At 31.0% G+C, this 16,997-nt stretch overlaps 1 protein-coding gene across 1 annotated transcript; it reads right to left on the bottom strand.

Annotated features, from left to right (window-relative positions):
- Positions 1 to 8,830: 8,830 nt before the first annotated feature.
- On the bottom strand, positions 8,831 to 12,790 carry LOC114376687. Its single transcript, XM_028334924.1, has 4 exons — positions 12,680 to 12,790; positions 10,892 to 11,101; positions 9,593 to 9,997; positions 8,831 to 9,511 (listed from the first exon to the last, which is right to left on the bottom strand). The coding sequence occupies exons 1-4, from the start codon at positions 12,788 to 12,790 to the stop codon at positions 8,831 to 8,833; spliced, it is 1,407 nt and encodes a 468-aa protein (XP_028190725.1).
- Positions 12,791 to 16,997: the final 4,207 nt, after the last annotated feature.

Below are 16,997 nucleotides of genomic sequence, written 5' to 3'. Positions count from 1 at the left end.
GTTATGAAAATTCATTAAATAAAACACACTAAGAGGAGTCACGTGAAAAGTAAGTTTTTACATGTGTCAATCCCTAACCAATGCACCATTTTAAGCCCTTTTTGTAAAATTCACTTTATAAGGAATAAACGAATCAAATTACGTCATTAAATTGTTAATAATAATTTAAAAAAAAAATTTAAAAAAATTTACCCTATTCAACAATTAACTTCTCATCCAAAATCTCTTAAGTTTTCCTTTGTCTTTAATTATAAGATCTTTTTTAAAAATTTATTTGTCTTTTTTATAAAAAAAATTGTAATTTTTAGATATATTAATTATTTTTTCCCTATATATCCTTATTTAATTATGCATGAATAAGTAAGTGAATAGAAAGAGAACAAATGGGTAATTTTGGAAATATAGTATAAATAATTGAAAATTTTAATATAATAATTATTTTTTTTCTTCTTAAAAAACGTGAATTAATTAAAAGGATTTTATAATTAAGGATGAAGCAAAAGTTATTTTAAAAAATTAATGTGTTAATGTGTATGGCTTTCAACAACTGATCATATTTTCTTAAAATAAATGATTTGGAGAGTGTGCACTGTTCAGTTAATTAGCACACCTCTTTGACTAAAGAGTGGCGTTCATAAATGATATATCAATCAAATTTCAGTTATTGTGTGGTTTATAGGTGCGCTTACTCGCTTCATTAAATAATTGAGTTGAATTGAAAGCAATTATAATTCTATTATTCATTTTTTTAATGATGTTATCCCTCTCTTTTTTAAAAATATATAATTTTGAACTCGATTAATATATATCTAATATAAAGATAAATGATAAAAAAATATCTTTTATAAGAGATAATTTCTTTTGAGTTTAATATAAGATCCTTATGAATAATAAAATTTTAATTTTAATATTTAAGATAGTTAATTATATATTTAAAACTTGATTGAACTTAAATTATTGGTAAGAAAAAAAACTTCACACAAATTAATCATGCTGCTTGTTGATTTTTATTATATGTGTTTAATTGATTGTAGGGATATATATTTTTCTTTTAAAAAAAAAGTAAAAAAGTTGAGATCAAATAATGTTTTGTAAGACAGTAATTAATAGGAAGATAAAGTACTTTCATATTAATTACATTTAGGTATATGTATGTAGTAATGAATATATCCATTATCCAATTAGATTCCGGGCCACTAGATCCATAGATTTCCATTTTCTGCCCAGTGTACCCCCCGTCCCCAATGCATCGATGGCAAAGCATTAATGTTCTCACCTGCCCCAAATAGATGGATGAAGCTATCCAGTTATCCAAAAATAGGGCACATATAATTTAATGTGATTGTCACTGGAAAATAATTCAATATATACAGCACTTTACAGTATAAATATTAGTAAAATAAGGTTTGAGCTGGAAAAAATCATACTCCAAATTATATCAAACTCAAATCAAGTTTATTTTTCGTATCGAGATTCAAATGAAACTAAAGGAAACAAACAATACATTACTTCAAATTCCTTATTTATTTAACGAGTTTTGTTTCAATAACCAAGTTTAACACGATTAAACCATCGAATTGAATCTCCAATAAATTTTGAGATATTTCAATTTATTGCTAGCTCTACTTGTCAGTGTGTTGAAGACGACCTCACTAGATTTGAATCTATATTGTGGCTAGCATTCGTAAGTTATCCAAACCTTATTTATTGAGATTGCCACTTCGTAATAAGCTGAAGGAAACCTAGATGATTTTGAACATTATTGTGGCCTGACACTCCTAGGTTATCCTATTCTGAAAGCAACAAAAACATGTAGCTTATATCAAAGGATCGATACCGTCATCAAACTCTAAAATGGCACAATGATAATTATGTTTAATATCTAATTTATATTTGTCTTTATTATGTTAATTTTTGGCACTATGATATTTGTCTTTATTATGTTAATAATAAGCATGTATAGAATGTATCATTTTATATTAATTTATTTAATTATTTTTAAAATAAACAATACAAAAAAATTGATATTACTGACGATATATGTTAAATAAATTTATTCATTCATAAACTGTTCATTAATAAACATATAAATTTATTTTTATTATTCGACTTTTTTGTAAAACTTATATAAAAAAAAATTGTATGAACTTTTTTATTCAAAGTGTGGTTAAAGCAAACACGTTTTCAACAGTTTCATTTTTAGAAGAAAAAAAAATGAAAAGTTAAACTAAATCTTAAAAATCTCTATATTGTAACTACATCCTAATTAAATTTATAAATATTTATATATGACTATGGAATTTTTAAATTATGGGAGGACAATGATTCCAGAGCTTGCCACCTTCTGTTTCTATCCTCGAGAAGAACGTACTTTCTTCTGAGGAATATTCTTAAACAAGAAGGAAGCATTTGGGAAACTAATTGCAACACGTAATAATGATTGAAAGATCGCACCTTGCATTATTTATATCATGCATTCATTGTACTCTTTGCAGCTCCGTGTAAGAGTAAGTGAATACTTAATTGATCCTTAATCCTATATTTGGTCCAGGGGAAAGGAAATGGGGAACTAGAGAAAAGTTTAAAATCTAAATTGAAAGAAAAGTAAATGAAAGTTTAATTTTTTTTATAGAAGCTAGTTAATTTTATTTTTCTTTCTACTTTTTTCCCAACCAACCAAAGGATGTACTGTCATCCATGCTTTTTTTTTCTTCTGTTTTTCACCAATTCCAAACAAACCATTAGCATCAGATATTACTTAGATGATCAATTTTTTTATAAGAAAAACAAAATCACTAAAAAAAAGTTAGTAAAATAGTATACTCTTAAAGGGGAAGGTAGAAAGCGGCAAATTTCCCAGACTAGGGTTCATTTACAAATTATTTCCCAGACTAGGGCTCTTTGTAAACAAATACCAGAGGGGTGCTGTTTTTTACGTAGCAACAGTGAAATTATTCATGCAAATCGCTAGCATGAACAGCGCCACACTCAGGCACGCGACACGTGGCTGTGTCGCCTCTGCCACTGGCGACAGCACTGATGTCGCCACCTGCAATGGCATTTTGGCCATGCAGGGTGGAGTCGCTGGTCAAACCAGCGCTTCCCTACGCGTAGCAGGTACAGCTTTTGCAGGTGAACCAGCTTTTGCAGTGCAGCTGAAAACGCCAGGTCCTTAGGCGATTTAGGGTGAAAACGCCAGCTGCCTTGGCGATTTAGGGTCTTCAAATATTTCGTCTTGTGCTTATTCTTGCAACTGCTTCATTTCATTTTTCTTGCAAACTACTTCATTTTCCTTTTCTTGCAACGGCCAGAGGTTTCATTTTAAAGCTATTATCCGTGTTTTGTGCTTATTCTTGCAACTGCTTCATTTCATTTTTCTTGCAAACTGCTTCATTTTCCTTTTCTTGCAACTGCCAAGGTTTCATTTTAAAGCTATTATCCGTGCCTTTGAGCTTGTTTCTGTTTTGTTTTGGTGGATTTAGCTGTTCAAAAAACTGTGTGGTATGAAATTTTTTTTAAGTTATTTTGTTAGGTTGTAACTTAATTTTTGTATATAGTATTTATTTATTTTAAAATTAAATTAACGTTTATATTTGATATGCTTGTTTAAATGTGTGTTTAAATGTCAAAAATAAAAGAAAAATTGTGTAACAATATTAATTTGAAGATAATATTTTGAGTGAAAATAAAAATATTTTGAATATGAAATTTGTAATAATTTTTTAATTAGATTAGGTGGGTGTTGATAATTTGTATAGAACTCGCATTTAATTGCTTCTATCTTTTCCTTCCGTGAACAATTTTCGTGAAATAAATTTATTTACATCTTTGTTAATAAATTTATTTGGTTATAACTTTTTTTTCCAAAATAATCATAGATGTTGATTAAACGTGTACATGAATTATTTGATCCATAACTAAATTCTTGCATCGTCCCATCGGATATGTCATATAAATGTGTTCTAGATTCAAAATTTGTTAGTGTGTTAAAAATTGATGAATGTTTGAACTTTGAATAAAAAAAATTTGTAGATTATATTTATTTAAAGTAAATATTTTGAGTATGATTTTTTTTTAAGATGAAGTTGTAGTATTTTTTAATTAGATTAAGTTGGTTTTTGGTGTGTTAAAAATTTATAAGCGTTCAACTTGAAAGTGTTAAATATTTTATTATATTTTTAGCAATTTTGTAATTAGCTTTTTCCATGTTAAAGCTATTAATGTTAAGATTAATTATTTATAATACTAACTTCGTTCATGAATTATTTAATTTTGTGTTAAAAATGACTATCTTGAAATTGTTCATTTTTTTAAGTGTGTCTCATGAAAGTAATTTGAAGTTAATTAAAAAAATTTAAAAGAGAAATTGAATGTAAAGTTCCAATAAAGAGATATTTTGGGATTACACTTTAAAAGAGAAATCTAGTGTTTTCGTGTTAAAAATGACTATCTTGTAATTTATTTGACGTGTTAAAATATTTTTTTTGTAGGTACAGGATGAATTCGGTTATAACAGTGTTGTATTTCAATGGAAGGGTATATGAAGATAATGATGGTGTAATATTTGAAGGAAGTAAAAAAGCGATTCAGATTAAACGTGGAATTAGTTTCAATGCCTTGAAGAAAAAAATTGGAGATAAGGTAAAGTTACAAAATAATGAAATTATTTCAGCTATCAGCTGTAGATTTTTAGTGTCAGGAAAATATATTGCCTTGCAAATTTGTGATGACGAAGACGTTGAAACGATGTTAGAAAGTTTTAAACAACAAGACCAAATGTCAGTTTTGGAATTGTACATAGAAAAGGATGTTGCTGGTGGTTCAATGTTTCATTCTGCAAATTCGCTTACATCATGTGGAAATTATTTATCTAATGATGAGACACAACCGGCAACAAATATGAGCAATTTACATATTGACGAAGACGATGATGATGATGATGATGATGATTATCTTGTGTCTAACTCATACGTTGAAGAGTCTGTAGACGAAGATGACAGTGTTGACGGTATATCTGAAACAGACGATGAAGTCACCGACATTCCTCAACCAGTAAGAATTGTTCACCCAGCAGAAGGTATAATTTGCTGTATAAAAAAATTTGACAATACATTTATTATTTGATGACAATTGTATTTAATGGTAAATAAGTATGATTTGATTTTTATTTTGAACTGTTAGGTGCACAACGAATTGAAAATCCATTTTGGAATGATGCTTTTCATTATAACAATATCAACTGGAGTTATCCTGATGAGGAGGACATTTGCGGTTTGGAGATGCCGTCGACCTTTAATGTTGGCCAAGAATTATATGTTGGCATGGAATTTGATAGTAAAGATGCGGTCAAAAATGCAGTCAAACAATATGTTATGAAGGTGCATCAAAGTTTCAAAGTTGTTGAAAGCAAATCGAACAAGTATGTGGTTTGTTGCTTGAATAAGAATGCAAAGTGTCCTTGCCCTTTCTATATGAGGGCAATTTTATCTAAAAAAACAGATACGTGGAAAGTCACACAATGGGGTGGACCACACACATGTCTGAATATGAGCATGACACAAGATCACGAGAAACTTGATTCAGATTTAATTGCCACTTGTGTAGTAGGTACGTATTTTATGTTCATATTATGTTCATTTATTGTTAATTGTCATTTAAATTTTGTAATGTTATTCACAGGCATGATCAGAGAAGACCCATCAATAAAAATTTCTTTGATTCAAGAGAGGATTAACAGTGAATTTGCGTACAAGGTGTCGTACAAAAAAGCGTGGTTGGCGAAACAGAAAGCCATTGCAATTGAATATGGCGATTGGGATGAGTCATATGCGAAACTTTCGTCGTGGCTAAGACACATGCAAAATCATTCTCCTGGATCATATTTTCAAGTACTACATGATGATTTTATCGTTGGGAATATGGTTAGTCGCGAACACCGTCAGTTTCATAGAGTTTTTTGGACTTTTGGGCAATGTAAAGAAGCTTTCAAGTACTGTAAGCCAATCATACAAGTTGACGGCACACATTTGTACGGCAAATACCGTGGGACCCTCTTAATGGCCACATCACAAGATGGAAATGGTGGTGTCCTTCCTCTAGCATTCGCGGTGGTTGAAGGTGAGACGTTGACAGCGTGGTCATGGTTTTTGGCACACTTGCGTGAACACGTCACAGATCAAAATGGTATTTGTCTGATATCTGATCGACACGCGAGTATAAAGTCCGCTGTCGCTAACGAAGCCCTTGGTTGGCAACCTCCCCACGGTTATCATGTCTACTGCGTGCGACACATAGCAAGCAACTTCAATCGGAAATTCAATAATGCCAAACAAAAAGAAATGTTGAAAAAATTGGGTAAGATTTCCTATTTGATGGTGACGTTTATTTAAGTTTCCTATATACTTAAAATTGTTATTCATAACTATTTTTATGCAGCCTACACTCCTTGCAAGCACATTTTTTATCAGAATTTACAAAAATTTCGTGAACTGAGTCCAGCCATAGCCACATGGGTTGATCGAATTTCAAAGGAAAAATGGACGATGGCTTATGATAGAGAAGGACGTCGATATGGCCACATGACAACCAACCTTTCAGAATGTATCAATAAGGTTTTGAAGGATTGTCGAAACATTCCCATAACAGCATTGGTCAAATCAACGTACAGTAGGTGTCGAAAGTACTTTGTTGAGCGTGGCCGCCAAGCGCAAAGACAGTTAAATGAAGGCCAAGTATATTGTTCAAAGCTTGTTAAAGAACTAAGGAAAAATCAAGAACAAGCTTGTACGCACATCGTTCGCGTGTATGATATCCACTCCACACGATTTGAAGTAGAGGAGAGCTTCAACCCTATAACGCAACGTGGCGGACAAAAGTGGGCAGTAAACTTGAATGGTCGTCATTGTCAATGCGGAAGGTATTCTGCGCTTCACTATCCATGTTCACACATTATTGCAGCTTGTGGTTACGTGAGCATGAACTACTACCAATATATAGATGTTGTTTATACAAACGAGCACATCTTAAAAGCTTACTCCGCACAATGGTGGCCTCTTGGGAATGAAGCGGCTATTCCTCCTTCTGATGACGCATGGACACTTATCCCTGACCCAACTACAGTTCGTGCGAAAGGTCGGCCAAAATCAACAAGGATAAGAAATGAGATGGATTGGGTCGAACCATCTGAGCACCGAACAAAATGCAGTAGATGTGGAGCCGAAGGCCATAACAGGCGTCGCTGTCCAATGCAATCTGAGCGTGGGAGTTGTTCAAATCATTGATTTATGTATGTTAGTCGAGTGAATTGTATTTGTTTACGTTATGTTCAATGTATTGAATTTCTGGGGTTCAATGAATTCGGTACTTTAAGCCACTAACCCATAACACTAACCCTAACTCATAAAACTAACCCATAACCCCTAACCCTAACTAATAAACCCTAAATTTAACCCATAACACTAACCCTAACTCATAACACTAACCCCTAACCCCTAACCCTAACTAATAAACCCTAAATTTAACCCATAACACTAACCCTAACCCATAACACTAACCCTAAATCATAACACTCACCCCTAACTCATAACACTAACCCCTAACTAATAAACCCTAAATTTAACCCATAACACTAACCCTAACCCATAACACTAACCCTAACTCATAACACTAACCCATAACCCCTAACCCTAACTAATAAACCCTAAAATTAACCCATAACACTAACCCCTAACCCATAACCCTAACCCATAACACTAACCCTAACTCATAACACTAACCCCTAACCCCTACCCCTAACTAATAAACCCTAAATTTAACCCATAACACTAACCCTAACCCATAACACTAACCCTAACCCCTAACCCTAACTCATAACACTCACCCCTAACCCCTAACCCTAACTAATAAACCCTAAATTTAACCCCTAACCCTAACCCCTACCCATTAACTCATAACACTACCCATAACCTCTAAACGTAACACATAAACCCTACGTCCAAGTCTAACCCTAACTAATAAACACTAAAGTTAACTCATAACACTAACCCTAACCCATAACACTAACCCTTAAACCCCTAAGCCCTAACCCAAAACCCTAACCCACCCCAAATCAATAACCCCTACTCCAAAACAGTAACCCTTCAACCCCTAAGGCTTAGCCCCAACCCTAACCCCTAATCCAAACAATAGACCAAAAACCCTAACTCCATCCCTAACCCATAATCCAATCCTAAGTCTTAACCCTACCCCAAAACCCAAAACACTAACCCTAAACCCTAACAACTAACCCTAAAAATTAGTTTACCCTCAACCCCAAATCCAAACATTTCATAACACACCCTTTTTAGTTGAGTATATTTAAGAATAAAATGATATACAAAAATAATCTGATTGCATTTACATTTTTTTGTTTTAATTATTTACAAATCTAAGTCAATTCATATATAGTTAAATTTGAGTGCATTCAATTCTACTTTAGTTTAAGGATTGATATTTTTGTCCTAACTGGTTAAAAACCCTTTCACCCTTAACCATAACACCTAATGAAAACCCCTAAGTCCTTACCCTAACCTTACCCCAAAACCCTAATCCAAAACAGTAACCCTTAAACCGTAACCCCTAATCCAATCCCCTAAGTCCTATACATTAGTAAAACTACTTACTTTTTCGTTTGTGTACTTTACTTTTATTTTTATACTTTGTTTATTATTATACTTTTATGCGCCACATAAACTCTATACATTAGTAAGGCATAATAAATGACATGCGATTGATTAATTGTCAAAATCAAAAAATTTACAAACAACAAAAAATTTACACAGAGACATAAAAATCAGTCATTATGGTGTCCGCGATGTCGTGAGGATGTGCCACACGGTCGATCCCATCTTCGTGCTTGACGATCAGGATTTCTTCTGCCGCGTTGTCTCCCCGCTTCTGCTTGCTCAGCCTCAGCAGAAAACTCCTGACGCAAATCAACACCTAATAAGTCGCCCATATCAGGTATTGCTCCGGGTACATTCCATTGCAGAGCAAATGGGGCGTTAGGTGTTGCCATGGGGGCATCGTGCTGCTGCGAAGGAGTCATAGTGGGCCATGAAAAATGAGCTTGTGTTTCCGCAACACCACCGAACGAATGTTCGCTCGCAGAAGTATCAGTGTGATGACCTTCAAAGGGGTACTGATACATCTGTGAAGGATATTCGGAAAATGTTGCTGGCGTGTAATACATTCCATGACCACGCTCCATCATTTGTTGCGAATATTGCTCCGCTTGAACAGGCTCCCTTCGTCTGCCTAACCCCCGAGTTTCAACACTTGACTGAAGAATGTGAAACTCTGGTGCTGGGAATTCACGCTCTGATGCTGGACCATGTGACACTGGCTCAGTGACTCTCTCTTGCTCTTCTGATATAATCGCCAACTTATCCACGTAAGGCACGAGATCATCAACTGTCCATGTGTTCCTCCCTTGTGGTGACACCATATACTGTAAAGTCTCCACAACTTCACCCTACAATTATTAGCGTCAACAAATTAATGCTCACGCTTAAGAAAATTATTAGAAGTTAAACATTGAAAAACAAATAAATACCAATGCAGCTGTGTTTGCATTGTTTGGGTCGACAAACATCTTTGTTTTACGCCTATACCACACCATATAGTCCGAGTTAAAACCTAGTAGGCCCTGCTGTCGAGGATAAACGTCGACCCTAAACTGCGCTGCATTGTTCCACTGACTAATGATTGGGGCCAACAGGTGGAACCAATTCTCATCTTGTTTGCCTTTGAGCGTTATGCCATGGAGATTCTGCGGTTGCGAAGGACACCCGGGAATAGGTTGTTGCAATCCATATTGTCGTAAAACCCTATCGGGTTGGTGCCACTCAACAACATGAAAACAAATCAGTGGCACCACCGCGAACCAGGCTACACTTCCAACCACACAAATTTGAGGCAGCGCTGCCATCACAGTTGGTGTGTATGGCTCCCAGACAAACTACATATAACAACAAACTTGTCAATTTTCAGTCAAACATAACATATTAAAATATAATTTAACCATTACATTACAATCTTCTTACCTCATGTCGTTTCATCAGATCCAATTTGCGACGGAAAACTCTAAGATCATCATTGCCGATATGCTGATTTCCACGTCGCAGCCACCTACAATAAAAATGAAATCATCATTATCAACATGTTCCATCATTAAATATTTTCAATTCAAATGTAATTTTTTTAACGACAAACCTGTGTTCAAGTGGTTTATTTTCTATGACGGGAGGTGTCCTCTTTGGAGCTAAAGTGGTGCATCGTTCCCATGCCCACATTTGGATTAAGATGCACATACCTCCGATTGATTTAACTTTGTAATCGGTGGCGCTGCACATCTCTCTATATAAATACGCAAGCACGGCAGGTCCCCACGCATACGTGCTGTACTGTTCAAAGTCACGTAAAAATTGTAGGTACCTTAAGGAAACTCTGCTACTACTTTTGTTAACAAAGAGGACACCTCCTATGAATCGAAGAATCCACGCACGGGTAAACCTTTGTAATTGTTCAACGTTACCCTCATCAATATTTATGTGAGAAAAATGGTGAGCCAGCCAACTTAATTTGACCACACTGCCTTCAATTTCGCCTTCCTGTGGTCTGACTCCTAATAATTCTTCACACAAATTGGCCCAATCAAGATTTGTCGAACCAATTAATGGTGCCCCGTCAGTACGCAGACCTAATAAAATTGACACATCTTGGAGAGTAATGGTAGCCTCTCCGCATCTCAGGTGAAACGTGTGGGTTTCGGGCCTCCATCTTTCAATGAACGCACTAATTAAGGCCGCATTTATCTTTAGGTATCCCATCTTCATGATCCAATAAAACCCACATTGCCGAAGTAGAGGAACAATTTCCTCTGGTATTTGTTCTTCACCTTGATATGTCGGCACTGCTCGTCTAATGTGTAATTTTCTATCTGGTTCCCCATTCCAAACATGTTCTGAAACATGCTTGGGTTGCATCCACAAGACGTCACCATCAACTGGACCAGACCTAGTTTGTATGCTCGATGAGCATGACGACGAAGATGCCATTGATCCTACAAAATAAAATATAAAACAATTCATTAACGATAAAATTTATACATTAATTATACATACACAAATTAAGTATATTTACAAAAAAACTTAATTAAAATAAGGGAAATTTAAATGTATTATACAATCACGGAAATTTAAATGTATTATACAATCACGAAAATTTAAATGTATTATACAAAATAAATTAAATTACATCCAAAGACAATTTTACATAATTAATAAATTATATTTTTTTAATTTCAATAACAAAATATATTATACAAATAACCTAATTCATATATATTCTATAAATAAATTAAATTACATACAAATATAAATTTCAATATATAATATAATATTTATATTTTCGACTAAAAATTAAAATAATATATATACAAAATTAATAATTAAATTTTCGACTATTAACTAACGTAATATAAAAAACTAAAAATTAATAACTAAAACTAACGTAATATAAAAAATTAAATTCTAACCTAATTTAAAATTAATAATTTATACTACATAAAATTATTCTTAATCTATGAATAATTTACCATATACAAAATTAATGACTTTAAATAATTACGAGTAATATAATTTAATATACAAAATCAATAATTTTAAATACGTAAAACTATTATAATTTAAACATAACATATTTTGTCTAATAATTACTAAAACTAACGTAATATAAAATATTTCATTCTAACCTAATTTAAAATTGATAATTTCCCGTACATACAATTTTTCTTAATCTATGATATTAAATATTTAAATTAAATGTAATCTACCATATACAACATTTAAACTAAAGCTAATCTATAATTATTTCTAATCTATTTTAAGGAAAATTTCAACTAAACTTAATCTACCATATCAAAATTAAAAATATTCCTAATCTACCATATAAAATTAATAACTTAGAGTATGTAAAAGTATTCCTAATTTATCATATAAACCTAAATCTAATCTACCATATAACATTAACAATTCAAACTATAATCTTATACTACCTAAAACTATTTATTTATCAAAATATAATCTAGCATATATAACATTAACAATACAAAGAGCCCTATACAAAATTATTATCTTATACTACCTAAAATTATTCATTTATCAAAATATAAACATGTACATAAATAAAAGATATAAAATATATTGACTTATACTACCTAAAATTATTCATTTATCAAAATATAAACATGTACATAAATAAAACATATAAAATATATTGAATATATAACTTACAAGCTTTTATAAAATGGAAGAAGACAAACTGATCAGCACCACTCTCAACACACAAGCAACCACCAGCTACCTCTCTCTCAACAGCAACCACCAGCTACCTCTCTCTCAACAGCAACCACCTTTTTTTTCACTTTCAACACACAAATTTTACAAGCAACCGTGAACTGGAGCCTCCCTTTCAACCACCTTCTTTTAAATCCCACTGAAGCTGAAAACGCCAACATCACTGGCGCCTCCCTCTCACCCAAATCGCCACCTCGAGTGGCGCCTTCCAGCTACGACCGCAGAGCTGCAGGTGCTGCAGCCTACGTTTGCAGAAGTGCAGGTGCTGAAGTCGCTGGTCAAACCAGCGCTTCCATGCACCTCTGGATGCGCCAATAGGACCTGCGATATGCAGTCCTTTGTCGCCAGTCACAGTGGCGACATGCCACGTGGCTCTTCCCTGTTGAAGGCGCCATCTCCACTGGCGCCATGCACTGCTGCTACGTAAAAAACAGCACCCCTCTGGTATTTGTTTAAAAAGAGCCCTAGTCTGGGAAATATTTTCTAAATGAACCCTAGTATGGGAAATTTGCCGGTAGAAAGCATTGGGAGAACTAACGGAGGAAAAATGTAATGATTGAAAGACTGCAGACTGCGTCTTTATTATTTTACCTCATGCATTGCACGTGTTTGTTTTTCCGCGGTTCCGTTTAAAATCTTTTTATTTTTTATATAATCCGTGTAAAATCTTCTTATTTTTTTATTTTTTATATAGTCCGTGTAAAATCTCTCTTAGTTATATTAATGACTTAGCTGTAAACAAAGTGACCTTTAATATTTTAATCAAATAAAGCATGTACTGGTATTAAAATATGATTTTTTAAAAATGATTATTAAATTATGATCAAATTTCCTCTCGCCTTGAATTAAAAATAATTCAATAGAAAAATTAAACTCAACAAGGCTAGCCACGTAATATAATAGACACTAGCATATAGCTTTCCGGCTATTTTAAACTATAATCTTTGACGTCAGATCAATGGTTTTTTTGTTGGTTAATTTTTAAGTTAAATTAGTTTTGTAATCTTTTAATTTGGTGTTTTAATTTTTGAAACTGATTTAATTTAATCTTCTAATATTTTTTAGTTTAATTTAATTTTTTATTTTTTTAAGTTGATCCATTTTTCTTAATGTAAATTTTGTGGCGTTTAAAATTAATTAATGATGATTTTGAATCGTCACATAGTATGATTTTTTGTCACTTAAATTAAAGGATTAAACTGGAAAAAAAATAGAGATCAAATTAAATTAAAAAACTAATTTAATCTGATTTTTAAACTACAATCTTTCATGTCAGTTGGATAAGGTTAATTTCATCTAATCTTACTACACCGACTATTTAGAGTTTATATTATACTTTTAATTATTTAAATAATAGATGCATGAGTAGGTCACTGTGTTCGGATGAAGAATTTTAATTGAGGAAATTAATTTATTAGAAAATTTAAATTTTTGTAATCTAAAATTCATTGTTTGAATATTCTTTTATGAAAAATTGAAATTTTTAAAATTTTAAAACATAATTTTAAACAACTAAAAATGTGAAATTTCAATTTCCTTCTAAAAGGTGAAAAATTGAAATTCTCTTTTTTATGAAAGAATTTTCTAAAATGTTCGCGTATTTCCTTTATAACCTTAATTCTCTCTTCCACTTTTGAAAAGTTCCCGAAATTTGGTTCTCTAGCTCGTGACTCTTCCCTCATACTGATGATCCTCTTCTCCAAGAAATATCGTTTAAGCTTGTGAAGCATTGATCGAGTGTGGGTGTAGGGGCACACATAGAATTACACCTGCTAGTCAGGGGAGTAGTAGCCGTCACTATCCATCACGCGATGGAGGTGCTCGCCGACTGAATATTGTGGTCGAGTATGGTGAGATACACCGTCGTGTCCTAGTTCCCCTGCGACTTCCTATGCTGCATCAGTGTTCTTCTCTCTGAAAACACACCAATCATATTTTCTCTTTTTTTTCCTTCATTTTCTTTCACCCTTATAATTTTAATTTTTTTTAATCCAAACACAAATTTTAAAAATAAAAGAATTTTAATTGAAATATTTAAAATTCTTAAAATTTAAAATCTATCAGAATTTTAAGCTTAATTGTAAGGCAAAGTTTTTGATAATGATTTATATCTTTTAAGTACGTTAAAATAGATAGGAATCTTCATGATATGGTTTAGTTTGATTTGATTTTTAAATAAAAAGTCATTTGAATTACATAGAAAATAAAATTGTGATTCAATTTGATTCGATTTAAATATAAAATTAAATTCGAATCAAATTAAATCAACTTTTTTTTATTTAGTTTGATTTAATTTGGTATAATTATTATGTTATATTATTTTAAAAAAATTATTTTTTATTAATTTTTTTTAGCATATTTTAGTTAAAAATTATTATTTTCACTTCTATTAAGTATTAGTATAAAATAATATCACCAACTCTTTTTGTAATATAATAATAATTTGTGCATCATTTAATGTTTGATATTATTTTTTAACAATATTAGTACATCATTTATAACATATAAAATAAAATAGACATGTTGATTATAAGATAAAGAAAAAATAATAACTTATTTAATACTTATTATTAATTATCACAATAAAAATAAATATAATTATAACATGTGATTTGTTGTTTGTGATTCATCTTTTATAACAAGATAAAAAAAGTTAAATCAAATGCCTAGGTGGTTTTTTAAATTTTTTATTTTTGCAGTTTACGGTTTACGGTTTTTTTTTTTATCAGTTTGACAATTTAGCAAAGGGTTTGGTTTAGTTTTGAATAACTCTGGAAATAAACGTTCATTTTTTAAGTTAGATTTACAACAGCAACAGTTGCATGTTAGAGTGACTCTTAAATCAGTTGGTTAATGCATATTTTATTATTACTACCATAAATGTTTTTCTGAAATAACATATACTAATTCCTAAAATGTATTTTCAAAGTGGGTATTCCAAAAAGACATTTTCAGAAGAGAAAAAGACTTCCAAGAGGTGTACCCCTTTAAGCAAAATAAAAATAAAAATATAATGGGTAATTAAAATTAAGAAAAATGAGTGGATACGGGTGTACTTAGCAAAAACGAGGGACGTAAATGGAAATTTCCTATAAATTTGGCCATCACTATGTTTTCTATAAAAAAAAATTGAAGTGAAAAGTTTTAAATTATTTAAAACAACTTTAAAATTATAATTTACTAACTTATTTTTTAGTTGGACTACATTGATAAATTTTTATTGGTGTAATTGTTTTTTATGAATTATCGACATACTTTAACTGAAAAATGAATGTATACATTAGCAGTATTAAGATATTGGTTAAGAAGCGTAAGATATAAATATTTTTTATTGAGCATTCTCTTATAATTTTTATACTCAATTTTTTCTCATTTTAATTTCTTTAACTGATGTTCTTCCTAAGGAAATTGATTAACCATACTAATTTTAAAATACATCTTTTAAGCTTATCTTTTCCTTCGTCACAAAAACAATCAAAACACTGATAAAGCTAAGCTCATCATACCCCATAGACAATTTCCGACACTATACATAAAATCTCAAAGTCAAAACAAATTTATCATTTCGTACATCCACAGAAATAGATATATAACTTTCAATTCACAAAATATATCATGTTCTTTAAATTTTATTTGTTAAGAGATACATCATATTCCTTCGTTGATAAAAAAAATAATATCATGTCCCTTTAAGATAGATCATGTTCATTAATTCAACAAAAAAAAACCATCACGCTCTTTATCTGCTAAAATATTAGATTATGTCTGTAAGCATCCATTTAATTTGCTAAAAATTATAATACTGAACAAAACAAATACTTTAGCTACAATAACTTTATCATATCATAGATTTTAAATTTATATTATCCATTCGTTATAATAATGTATTTTTTAATTTATATTATTCATTAGTTAACTTATTTGTATATATTATGTATTTTGAATTCACATAATATATAATAATAATCTAAATTATATTAAGATAATTAAAATATAATAATTTTTGTGATTTTTTAAGATTATGACTGTTTTGTAAAATTTTAAAATGAGATTTTAATTCAATTAATATTGTATTTTTAAGGCTTAATTACTTATTTGGCCCAATATTATTTATTTTGTTTAATTTTATCCTATTATTAATAAGTGATTCAGTTTAGTTGATTAATTTTTACAATAAATTAATTTGAACTCTTAATTTTTTTAAAAAGAATACAATTTGATCATTTTTCTCAAATCACAAACTCTGGTGATGATAAGTCAAATAGTATGATGTTTTAATTATAATTATGTATTTGAATGAGATTTTCATTAGAAAAGTATCTCATCTTTTTTTTAAGTATAGTGTTAGTTCTTTAAAATATATTTTTTAATTCTTATAAAATTTTTATTTGATTATAATTTAAAAATTATGAAAACCACATATCTTTCTTTAATGTGCAATGCTAAAAAGGTAAAAGAAAATTCTTATTAAACACCAGGGGTCTGTGCCTCTCTAAATTTTTTAAATAATAAAAAATATAAGTTAAATATAGTTAATAAAAAATGAAAAAAAACTAATAATATAAAAGTAGTGGAAAGTTAATTTAAATTCCTTAGGTCAAT

The sequence above is a fragment of the Glycine soja genome, chromosome 2 (genome assembly GCF_004193775.1).
Source record: "Glycine soja cultivar W05 chromosome 2, ASM419377v2, whole genome shotgun sequence".
NCBI classification, from domain to species: Eukaryota; Viridiplantae; Streptophyta; class Magnoliopsida; order Fabales; family Fabaceae; genus Glycine; species Glycine soja.
The sequence above is the reverse complement of the archived record's forward strand: the minus strand, read 5'-3'. Positions and strand labels throughout refer to the sequence as shown.